Below are 13,279 nucleotides of genomic sequence, written 5' to 3'. Positions count from 1 at the left end.
CAATGTTTTTAATCGATATGCACGTATCCTCCATGATCATGTAATGCCATTTGCCGTTTGCTTCCGCGATCAGTGCACTTGAAGGCCTGCCTGAGCGGAATTCGTCTTCAGTCTCACGATGACCAGTCTTAAAACGCCTCACCCACTTCGCTACTATTGTATCCAGGAGCGTGTTCCCCCAAAGTATCCTGCAAAGGTTTATGAATTTCCATAGACGAATTGTCTTGCAGCACAAAAAAACTTGATGACACTGCGAAGCTTATTCTTCTCGCATTTTCGTAGATCCTCCACCATATCTTCTTACAGAACCAGTAACAAAGGACATAACAATGATCATATACGGGATGAGAGGTTCACAATATGTGACCTTTCTAATCACTACAATATTATGTTTCACTTTTTATTTCTTCTTGGTGATTTCATGAATTTTCAAGCCCCCCTCGTATTGTAGAATATAATTCGACGCATATTTTAAAAACAATCACTCAATGATCACATGAATCTAGAAATTCCGTTTTTTCAAGTCGTTAGTTGTATTTACAAACAACGAAGTAGTACTACTTTTACTCGAACTAAGAGTTTTTACTTATGTCCTCAAATATGATCCAACAATACCACAAATTATTTTATAAGAAGGTTCATATCATATGGTGCAATTAAAAAATAATGTTATATGATAAAAGGAAAACGACTTTACAATTGAAGATATCTAATTTGTACACTATTATGTACATAATATATTGTATAAATTTTGCTTCATTTTTAAATCAATGCGCTATGTGTTGTTTCCTCAGAAGTAGCTTATTTTGGAAATGTATTTTTACTGAAATACATCTGTGAAGTTCCTTAACCGAAAGCAAGAGTATAGTCGATTTTTCGAATATTACTTTCACTGGATAATTTATAGTCTAATCTATTGTATTTTTCAAGATGAAAGTTATGTAATGGTCTTTAATGAAATAATTTTCTATATTGGATATTCTGTACCGTGAAAACAAACGAGGAGACAAAGCATTTGACAGCTATTAATCTATAAAACATAAATGTAAAATATTTATAACTATTGATGTGTGGGAAGTAATAATTTGACATTTTTGAATAACGTTCGCAATATTGACAATGTGATAGCAATTATATATAATAAATATTTTATTAATAATGTAAAACATTTATAAGTTAACAAGTGTTCATATTGTAATATTGTTTCTTGCCAATGTAAAATTTTAACAACGAATATCTAATATTTAAATCTGAGGAAGAAAAAAATACACATAAATATCTACACAATGGGTAGAAGTGTTTTACTAAGAGTCTTATTACTTAAAAAAGATTATTATGTAATTAAAGGAAAACGAGATTATATGTGTAACGTAAGTAAAACTACGATAGAAAATTACTTCTTGTTATGCACACGAAAAATATAATAATTGGGAAGTTAATATGAACATTTCTAACTTGAATGTTGTTGTCCTATTCTGATTTTAACTTATAATCTGTGATACTTCGTATATGTTAGTCTTTATGTAACTAAAGTAATCAAATTGGCTATAAGTCTATTGATATACAGCAATCGTAATTTTATATACGAATTTTGTTACTGTTTCTCAAATGCAACTGTCTGTTTAATGTCTGTTTGAAAGAAACACTTGAAATAAGACAATCATTACCAGAGTTACAACGAAATAACTCTAAAGTGTTTGCAAACATCAATATTTTAGAGGCGTTCGCTAATAAAGCAAGCAAAGCGAAAGTGAAATTGTACAAGATTATCTTAGTGCCTATTACCACGTTAGTAATACAAATACATAGAAAATAAGTTATAGCTATATTAAACTTATAATTGTTTATACAATTTCCAAAAGTATTGTTAATTAAGTATCACATCGTATCACGTTGAAAATTATGAACTGAGGTGTAGATTATATATTCATTTCTTCAATTTTACATTTCGTACTATTACGTAGCTGTCAATAGATTTGGTATAATTCGAATTACTTTTTTAAAATTTTAAGTTATCAGCTTTAATTAAATTGATGTCTATTTGTAATTAAATTAAAACCAACTGTAATTGAAAATCTCAGGCGCTATTGCTGCATTGTACTGCAATGAAGTGAAAAACTCAAGATTTAATAAAAAAGTTAATAAGCAGAATTGTCAAAGAGGGAGAAAATAGTATGAAACCGCGGTACACGTAAATCGGGAAATACATTGTTGGAAACACCAGGCCGTAATGTACACTCAAGTCCAAAATGATTGTCGTATATCTATAACTGTCTTCTTGTAAGAATATAATTTGATAATGTTTTTGCAGGATACTTTTAATACTGATACTATGTGTGTAGTCGGAAAATTTATATTTGTGGTAAATTTCATAGGAAAAGAATTATAAATACGAAATTTAGAATGAGTAAACCAAATTTTGCTAAGTAGAGAAGAAAGTTTTATTTTCGTTTCATTGTTCTTATTTACTGCTCTTTTGACATGAAATTTTCCACATACTTGTCTTTCCGATTATACACATTAGTGCTGTCGAAATCGGTTTTTGAAAAATCCGAAAACCGTTTTTTGAAAAAAAGTGAAATTTCATAAAACCGAAATGTCGGTTTTGAAAACCGCTTTTTCGGTTTCAGTTTTGAAAACCGCATTTGCTGTTTCGGTTTGGAAACCGCATTTGTTGTTTCGGTTTTGAAAACCGCTTTTGCGGTTTTGGTTTCGGTTTTCAAAACAACATTTGCGGTTTTCGGTTTTCAGAAAACCGTTTTTCTCAAAACCAAAACCAGCAAATGTCTAAAAAATTCGACAACACTAATATCAGGTAACGACGAGAAGACAGCAAAGAATCTTTCACCACTTCGGCTCACAGTTGCCAGATGGAGGGAAACTTCCCTCGGTATAGGGAAAAAAGGATCAAAATTTGCAGAGGGGAAAGAAGGTATTTTTTCTTAAAATGTCTTAAAGTGTAGAGAAATTCTTGTTGAGTATATTTTTACAATTGGCTGAATAAAAAAGTAAGTTTCAATTTCTCACAAAGAGGAACGGCCAAGGTGACGAGACGTCCCGTTTTAGCCGGGACAGTCCCTTTTTTCCACCGTAGTCCCATTTTTATCTGATTCTCAATAGGGATGCCTAAATGTCCCGTTTTTAAGCAAAAATTACCCAGGTCTCTAGTAATTATTATTCAAAATATAAATAGTCCATGCAAGTTCTACACCCTTCCGTACCAACACTCATTGGGAAGGTTCACCTGTGTCTGGAACTTCTGAATGATCAAATGGGAATTGAGTGTTCTGTGTTCAAGTGAAAATTTAGTTGGAATTCTGAGTGTTCAAGTAGTTAAAAGTATTGTTCGGTTGTACTTAAGTTAGAAACGGTGTGTTATCATTCTTACTTGTATATTTTGTAAATTGAAAACACTGCTGAGTCCAAAAATGTAATGTGGAAGTCAGATATATAAGCCCCCCTCCCGGTCGCCGATTAGTATATGTCCCGTTTTTGAAAGTAAAAGTTCTGGTCACCTTGGGCATGGCTATCATTATTGGGAAGTAAAAAGATACAGGATAAAATATGATCGGTGTTCCCTTCACGTATAAACTATTGCAGGTGTCTGGGACTTGCGACAAGAAACCAGACAACACATGCAAAATCACAACCTTCACATTTATCGGAGTGGCAACAAATCTACAATAAAATTGTGTATTGCGATTTAGATTTTCTTTCTTTCTTTCCTTTTCATTTTTTTAAAAAAAAGAGAGGTGGCGTTTTTTAACAAAAGAAAGAGTGGCAGTGCTATTTTTAAAAACAACATGGGGAAAGAGTAATAATAATATAAAAGATCTCAGTCTAAGTGGATGATATTTCAAATTGAATTTCATGAGTTGCATGTGTAGTGATCTTAAATAGGGATATACCATATTTTTTTATTCAGTTTAGTGTTGCCATATTACCCAATTTTAGCGGGTACCACCCGATTTTTACGTTCTACATAAACATACCACCCGCTTTTTTGAGATTGGAGAAAAATCTAAGACGACTTAGTTGATAAAGTGTTGGCATATTCAACGTAAACCGCTACACCTCTGACAATCTCAATTGTGATTGAGTTAAATTTGGACTCGCGCTCAGGCTCAGCTGTGGGCTATCTGAGCAGTGCGCGTGTACAAAGCCATTTGCTAATAAGCGATCTGCTCTAATGCACAATGGTTTTCTTTGTGTAGTTCAGATGTTTTTAATGTAATGTATTGGAGGTTCTATAGAAATTAATATTCGTTTCTAGTTGTTGTGACAAACATACTTGAATTATTCATGCCTTCATAAGTACAAGAATGCCGGACGACAATTTCAAGTGCGACTTTAAAGACTCATATAGAAGCGATTTTATGTTTCTTAGCCAGGGCAGAATTCAGTTTGAAGCAAAATGTACACTCTGGAAAACTCAGTTTTGTTTGAAAAGTAGGCTGCAAGGAAGGAAACTGGACCCCACCTGATGTTTTATATATTTCGTAAATTGGACCTCGAGGAACACGAATCTGAAGGGATTTTGACATTCCGAATTTCGAAACTAGAGATTTTAAAAGTTAAAGTTTAATATCGATAATATGTACTTACTTGCCACGTGCTGTTTGTCCACGAGCTTTCACGTGGAAAATGGCCTGAAACAAGGAGATAAGTTATCGCCATTATTATTTAACTTTGTTCTGGAATACGCTATAAGGAAAATCAAAGATAGCACCAGGGCCTAGAGTTGAACGGTATTCACCAGGTTATGGCATATGCTGATGATGTAAATTTAATAGGGGATGATAGGAGGGCCATACACAGAAATGCAGGGATCATATTAAATGCTTGCAGAGACGTGGGTTTAGAAGTAAATGCAGAGAAAACTAAATACATGGAAGTGCGTTAGGACGTTAATACAGCAAATTATGGATGCGCTAACATATTAAATAATACTTTTGATAAAGTGGATAGTTTCAAATATCTAGGAACAATATTAACAGATGAAAATCATATTCACGAAGAAATTAAATGTCGACTAAAAGCAGGGAATTCGTGTTACCATTCGGTTCAAAATCTCTTGTCTTCGCGAATTCTGTCGAGGAATTCGAAGCTTAAAATATATAAAACGATAATCATGCCTGTTGTTCTGTATGGTTGCGAAACATGGTCGCTTACTCTGCGAGAAGAACATGGACTGAAAATATTTGAGAACAAGATCCTGAGACGAATATTCGGGCCCAAGAGGAACAAGAATGAGGAATGGCGGAAACTTCATAACGAGGAACTACATAATTTATACGGTTTACCCAACATTGTTAGGGTCGTCAAGTCTAGGAGGCTTAGGTGGGCAGGCCATGTAGTTAGAATAGAAGACAATAGAAATGCTTTCAATCTTTTGACAGGAAGACCAATCGGAAAACGACCATTAGAAAGACCCATGCGGAGATGGGAGAACAATATTAAAATGGATCTCGCAGAAATAGGAATGCAAAGTACTAACTGGATCCAGTTGGCTAAGGATAGAAGTCAGTGGAGAGCGTTCCTGATGCGGCATTGAACCCCGGGGTCCATAGGCCATAGAGTTTGTTAATTGTTACATTTCTTCAACATTTTCTGATATACTCGTTTGAAAACTATGCTTTTTAGACCTTGACAAAGTGCTTTCTTTCAACTTGCCCTTATTGTTAATTGCAGAATTACCTAGAAATCCATATATTTAACTCAGAGCCTGTTAACAGCATAGGAAAACTTGTTCTTTGCACTATATAATAAGGGTATAATGGTACGTCAATTTTAAACGCCTGCAAAGTCTGCGAATTTTTTATATCTCCTTACTGTAAATGGGCGAGGTAGCGAGTAACATACAAATGAACGCAGCCAATTCATTGGTTGTTTATCAAACTGAAACCATTGTTGACGTATAGTAGGTATGGAAATATTATATTGAAATGGTAGTAGCAAATGAGCTCTAGACATAAGGGAAAAGCAAGTCACGTACAGCGTCATGTAATAATATCAAGAGATATTTTCTCTGGGATGTATGTCGTTACAATAGTTTTAAAATTACTCTGTAAATACATTTACAGGGAATGTCTATTGTTACACTTTCGTATGATAACCGTAATCTTATAATCTACTATATTGGATCAAAGCGAACATTTTAAACGTGAAGAAAGTCATTTGAAGTATTAAACAGGAGCAGGTCTTCTGAGCATGTTAGGAATTTACAATACTTAATATAGCAATTTATAATTTACAGCACTTAAAAAGTTCACAATTTTGGTGTTTGTATCAGATAACAGATGCCAAAACTGACAACAAACATACCTCTAGATTTACTTTGCACGGATTATAGTAAGCGACACCTTGGTGAGGAAATAGTAGTATTAGCCAGTTACGTTAGTAAAGTTCGTAGCAACAACGGAACCAATTTAGAGCCTGAAAGAAAGCAGATACCGTTTCAGAAAGAGACTTGTTTCAAAAAGCTCCAAAGTCATGTGAACCTTTCTTGAGAAATACCTATTGTGCTTATGTGTTTCTAATTTCATGAGGTTCCTGTATGTGTGTTTGAATCAGTATGTGCAGACAAAAATGACAAACGGAAGACGTTAGAGAATGCGTTAAACAATGAAACTATTGCCAAATATGTTACAATAGTTGTACAAGTATATTACTGTTTAATTAAAATTAACGAATACGCCAGAACAGGAAAAGTAATAGGAGAAAGCAATTTGGTTTCTAGGTGATGAAGAATCGGAGTTTTAAATAGGGTACAGTCTAAGTATTCTAGAGATATTTAACAAGAAGAGATCTTGGGAGCTGAAGGGAATACTCACACAACAGATTAAAATAGTATTGATAAACATGAACACACCATAGATTTCGTTAGATACATCATTATAGTTAGTACAACGTAAGAAAGACAGTTTCTTCTCATTTGGCAAGGAATATTAATTGTACGACATAACATTTAAAACCAGGGCAAAAATATGTGCGACCTATTTCGTATTAATGAATAGACATTTCAGCGTGTTGTTAAGAAACATTGTCAAGCAACATCACTTGAAGACAAGAGTTATTTTCACCAACAACATTATATCGTTCTGAACGTGAAATACTTTCGCAAATTCTTCTATCAGGCAGTGATCTGCAAAGAGAGGCTTTCATCGCTAGCCTGATATAAGATATGAACAGTTGAAGGCCTCGGAGACTACGGAAGGTACACGAAGTTCACCATGATTTTGATTTTTGATTTCAAATATGTCGGTAATAATGTGTAAAGTAACTTACTACTTAAAATGCACCGACTGACATTTCTGGATATAAGAAGCTAAAACAAAACACATTGAGATTAGAACATTGTTTATGTGTGCTATGACACTCTTCTACGCAATCATGTAATTAATTCAAGAGAGAAATAGTGGCTAAAGTGTCCAATGGTCTTCAGGAACAGATTTAAGTAGTACCTGTAACACTGACTGCAGGCTTTAATACATATGCAGACTCTTTCCACTCAGCACATGACAACATCAATATCCGTATAATATTACTTAAATTAAAAGAATGTTACGTGGATTACTATTGTTGTAATGTAGGTAACATGGGTTTACTTAAGATAGGTAGCTAGGCATCATTAGTAATCAATAAATGCAACACACAATACCTTCTCCTGAGAAACTGTTGAAGTGCAACATATTCCAAAACGGACTATCGGCAAATTCAGTGATTGTGTAGTAAAGAACAAAAACTTTCAATTAAATATTCCATTGGTACGAGATACAGTTGATAATTTGCATTCATTTATATACGAGGTGCTTGTGTATTCTAGCTTAATATGAGTCCTTTGTTATGTATCTTTTAATTCGAAATAAATGGATAATCAGATTGACTGTTTCAGGTACACTAGAAGTACTAAAGTATGGTTTTAAGATACCTTGGCATTCGATGTTTGACATTTCTGACCTTGCATTTTATATCATGTCCTCATCGTGCACTAAAATTTTTATTTTTGCATTTAATAAATCCTAATGTCCATTTTTATTATATGGGAAATTTTCTAGGTAAAATATTATCTTTGGAGCTATTTTTATTGTCAATGTCGACATCTGTTATCTGCTTTCACTGTGAATTTATTAGTGTTCTTAGTACTCTAAATTATAAACCATTTCAGATATGAAAAAGCTAATTAATGTACTAAATTCTTCGGAAAGGCTTTTTATTGAAAGACATGATACACCACATGACCTTAATTCTATTTTAAGAAGTTGACTTTGATCGAATATGGCAGATATCAAGATAGCAGTTGTGTTCAGGAAGTGCTACAAAGGCAGGCCCAGTAAACCGAGTTACATAATTGACATTAAAACTGTTGTAGAAATATATGTCTCGGAGAAAATTTCTCTTGGAATTATTACATAATAGTGTACGTTGATTGTTTACATTCATGATTCCAATTGCATTATTCACATTTCTAGTGCTATTTGTACAGAAAATTTGCGTCAATATATTATATTCATGCATACTATAGCAGTAGATGTTTAATTGTGATTACCCACCAGTGAAGTTTTGAAGTCAATTGATTAGTAAACAAAAGTAACTTGATTGTATATAACTATGTTTTATTTGACAATGATATAGGAAATGCATTCATGCATTTGTGTTTTAGTATGTCTTGACTTAAATACATTCTTCTCCTTCTTCATATAACAAATATTATTCTGCTTTTATCTCCTTTATACAAATCGCAAAATAATAAACATCGTGACGTTTCAAAGCATGACACAGCAAGATGTGCAAAATTTCAATATGTGAGAAGCAAAACATCTGAGCATAAAATCAATGAATAATACTATTATACAAATGTGTATGCAGTAATGCAAGGCGTTTCATTAGATTTATATATTACTTGATATTTTGTTATGATCACAAGAAAAAAAAAACAATATTTACAATTTAAGCTGCAATCTTCGCTACTAGAATGTAAGAGTTTTGTAAATTTTAGTACATTTAAATTTAGCGTTGGAATTGTGTTTTTCATTAAGGACATAACACAGAACATATGATAGCTTTACTGCAAAATGTCGGAATTGCATAGACTTTAGAAATTGAATTAATTTTAAAAGGTAAACTAGTTTACATAGGACATAACTTTTTTATGTGCAAGAAATATAAAATGTGAACAAAGAAAGTGATTATGCTATTTTTCAGTTATTTTAGGTAACCATAGAAATGTCAGTCACACCCAGAATATTTATCTTCATATTATTAACATGGGAAATATATGAATCCAATGCTTCAGGTAATTTATTTTACTCATGTTTCATTTAAAAGTAAATAACTAACGGATTAAAATTAGATTGCACAAACATTATTGCATAATACTGAACATGATTTACATTTTTAAATCGCAAGGAAGAAACAACTTGTTTCTGTTTTCTTAATGTCTATAAATACTAATATCATTTACTTGTTTCTTGAACTACTTTAAGAAAACTGTGTTTGTTTTACTGTTGTAGTAAGTTCAAATATATTTTCCTAAACTAGCTTTGTACTTTCTGAGAGCTATAATTAAATGTCATTTGAAGCCGAAATTAATATTCTTCGTTTAGGAAGTCTGGTTAGACATACGAACATTACGTTTGAAAATAATTTAGAAATCATAATTTTCCTAATTTTAAAACGTGTTTAGCTAAGTTTGTTGTTGATGATTTTTTTCCTTTCTGTATGGAACAGCTTTCTTCTTGATTACACACAACATTGTAGGCACTGAGTTTGCAGTAATTTGAATAACGATTATTCGCTGAAGCTGTGAGAAAATAGAACGAGAAATGAAAGCAAAAAAGATTAAAATATCAGAAATACTGAAACAAGTGCTAACGAATGTTACATTACTTATTTATCTTCGGAATATTAAACTGAATGATGCGATGAATGTTATGTTCTAAAAAAACTTTCTTCTAAACTTTGGGACCTATTCAGTACGCTTATACACTACTATCGTAAACATGATTCATTTTGCTTATTAATTCAACCAAAGTAATTACCTGCGAATCCAGATACTGACAATTGTTCTAGAAATGTATCAGGCAAATACTTCACCACGAGTCTGGAACTTATTACAAGTATAAATAAAACTTTTCTGATCAGAGTGTATACACTTTATTAAATTTAAAATACTGTGTTATTGTTTTGACAACTTAACGTTATCTTCATCAAACACTAACTTAGATGAAAATAAAGTTATCTTATGTAAACTGTAATTGTATTTTAACTTTAATAAATATGTGTTCATACTCTGATCACAAAAGGTTTCGCTATTCTTGTAGATACATATTATGTAAAAGAATAATAGGTCTGGAGTTGTGATGTTGCAAAAGATTTGTAAATTATAACAGGCGTATTTCGTTTTAGAATTTACTAATTGTAAGGCATTTTATTGAACTATTCTGTCAATTAGGGTAAAGAATTGATGACCACGGGAAACTAAATGCAGCATTAAGTGATACTATACAAGATGTACTCAAACACACGAGAAAATACAAACGCTGGAAAAATCAATATAGAACATCATGTTTATCTTCTCATCGAAATATGAAATTAAGTACATACTTTTCTTTAGAACTGTGATGAGGAAAACTACTGAGAATCAACATTTAAAAACGTTTTACCAATAAATTGATATATCTTTCGATCTATTTATATATCCATTCTTTGAGATTTTATAGCGAAAATTTGATGGAATAAATGTATAAACGAAATAAAATAAATATATATTTTTAAACTATCAGAGATGCTAATCGATAAGAGCTGAGGTGCCATACAACAAAACCGGCAGCTTCACATGTTGTTGTATCGGTTAGCGTTCTACTCAAGGCACGTATTTTTACACTTAAAGTACGTAATATTTTGTAAACAATTGAAACAGTTTAATTTATTCCAGTGTTGGCTCGTACTTTAAAAATTAGTTTTGTTTAGTTAAACATCATGGCTAATCTAGAATGTATCTTACACGACTGATTATATCTAATTTAACAACTTTACATACATTTGTTTAATAAACAGAATGTAGTGAAAAGTTTTCAAGAATTCTGTCAGAAATAAAGGTTTACGTTTAAAATTTTCTAGTAAATATGTTCTGCTGAAAATTATATAATTAATCACCCTCATAAAACAGAAAATTAGTCTAATTGTAGACATCTATGTATATTTCTTCTAACTTCTTTTCTGAAAATATATAACATGTTTGAGTCTCTCGATATGAAAGTCTTGTTCCTTAGAAAGCAATGTATAAACAGGATCTATCCTTATATACTTGGAGGTTGTTATTGGAATTACATTCGTAACTGAGATTCAATATGAAATATCTCAGATGAAATATCTCTGGGAACTAAGGGATAACAAAATAACAAGAGAGAGAGAGAGAGAGAGAGAGAGAGAGAGAGAGAGAGAGAGAGAGAGAGAGCATTTCCTAGAAGTTCACAAATACTTTGAAGGAAATCACATCTCAAAACTTTTCTCAATGAAAGAGGAGTAAATTAGTAAGTAATCAAATGTTAAAGTATATGACAATATTGTTTAAAAGTTGTGAAATGTTTCAACATATATATCGTTTGGTGTGTTAGCATACGTTATATCTAGTGGTTTTCTTAAATATGTAAATATACACGTACTTATTTTCACTTTACTGTAGTATTGTGGAAACTTTAAATTATATTAGTATTAAAATAGAATTGGAACAGTAGCACTAATTTCTCATATAAGCGCAACTAAATTTTATAAGATGTATTTAATAATTAAAAATTCGCTTTTAAGTAAATTTCATTCAAGTTTATTGAGAAGTAAAACACATTAAAAAGAACATTACTCACTATTAGATACATTTGTGTTCTTAAATTTCATCGTTGGGTATATAAACACTATTGATTCTCTCAAATCTATTTTAAGAGTATTTCAATCATTAATTATGTAATCGTACTCTTATGAACACACTAATTGAAAGAAAAGCATAAGTTCATAATATGTAGTTTCTTGTGACACAGTAGAGCATACATTAATATTTATCAATATAAACTCTCTGAAACAATACTTACCTACAAATACTTCTTTGATTGAGATCAACTCATACATATTGCTGACCCTAGACAGACTAGGAAAAATTAAAGTCAGTGTAGAAATTAAAAAAGAAACATTTGAAATTACTTCAAGGTAAATCTTGCTACAAATTCAAATTTTTGTTTCGTTATATAGTGTTGTATTCACCGTTCCAAAACACCGTTCCAATACTTGAAATCAAGCTCTAGCGCAAATACCTCTTCGTAGTATTAGATGAGCATAAGTTTTGTACTAAAAGAGCAGATAATCTATATGCTTCTTTTCCGCAACGAGATATTAATAATGCGATTGAGAAAATAAATACTGAGTTAAACAAAATCAGCGACTGGTCTACGGCTCATGGGTTAAAATTAAATGCAACAAAATCGCAGTGCATCTTAATTGGCTCTCCAAGAATTATCTCTTCTATTAATATCTATCAGCTTCCGAATATAAAATTGTCCAATACTTTTATTCCATTCTCCACAACTGTCAAAAATTTGGGAGTCATACTAAATCAAAATCTCTCCTGGTCAGATCAAATAAATTGAGTTTGTAAGAGAGCATTTGGTGCCCTGCATACGTTAAATCGACTAAGAAATTTCTTACCAATATCTCTGAAGATCAAACTTGTCAAGGTACTGGTGTTTCCACATCTTGACTATTGCGACTCAGTCTATTCTGATCTAACAGAAAATCAATCAAAGCGCTTGCAAAGAGTGCAAAATGCATGCGTTAGATTTATTTTCAATATAACTTACAGGGAACATCTCACATCCTTTTATAAAAACCTGTCATGGCTGACGTTAGTTGGAAGAAGAAATTTACATAATCTTACCCTATTGTACAAAATACTTACTACGTCAGAACCATCGTATCTAGCCCGTAGATTTTTATATTTATCAGACTTTCATACTAGAAGCACAAGATCACAAGATAATTTCTTGCTCTCCATACCCAGTCACAATTCTGATTCATGCTCAAAATCCTTCACAGTAAGTACTACACGCCTCTGGAACAGTTTACCTCAATTAATACACAACGTTTCCACAGTTGCCAAATTTAAAAAAAAATGTAAATTCCCTTCTCTTAAGTAAAGATAAGGATACTGGTAGCTCATGAGTCATCTTCGTTTTACGAGATTATTAATAACCCACATATGAACACACAATCAATAGGTAACCTATGTTAA

General features: G+C 32.0%; 1 protein-coding gene across 2 annotated transcripts in view; it reads left to right on the top strand.

The window, feature by feature from the left end:
• The first annotated feature begins 1,243 nt into the window (after positions 1-1,243).
• The window catches only part of LOC145692691 (uncharacterized), a 74,121-nt gene continuing 62,085 nt past the window's right edge, over positions 1,244-13,279 (top strand). Inside the window, exons 1-2 of one of the 2 annotated variants that reach the window (XM_081768082.1) lie at positions 1,244-1,370; positions 9,205-9,295. In XM_081768082.1, the coding sequence (XP_081624208.1) occupies positions 9,226-9,295 (70 nt within the window). In that variant the 5' untranslated portion in view covers positions 1,244-1,370; positions 9,205-9,225. Of the gene's footprint in view, positions 1,371-1,457; positions 1,789-9,204; positions 9,296-13,279 lie in introns of those variants that run through there. The other variant, XM_081768083.1, reaches the window with a different exon arrangement.

The sequence above is a fragment of the Thermobia domestica genome, chromosome 8, assembly GCF_964235325.1.
Source record: "Thermobia domestica chromosome 8, izTheDome1.hap1.1, whole genome shotgun sequence".
NCBI classification, from domain to species: domain Eukaryota; kingdom Metazoa; phylum Arthropoda; class Insecta; order Zygentoma; family Lepismatidae; genus Thermobia; species Thermobia domestica.
This window is presented reverse-complemented; position numbering and strand designations above follow the sequence as displayed.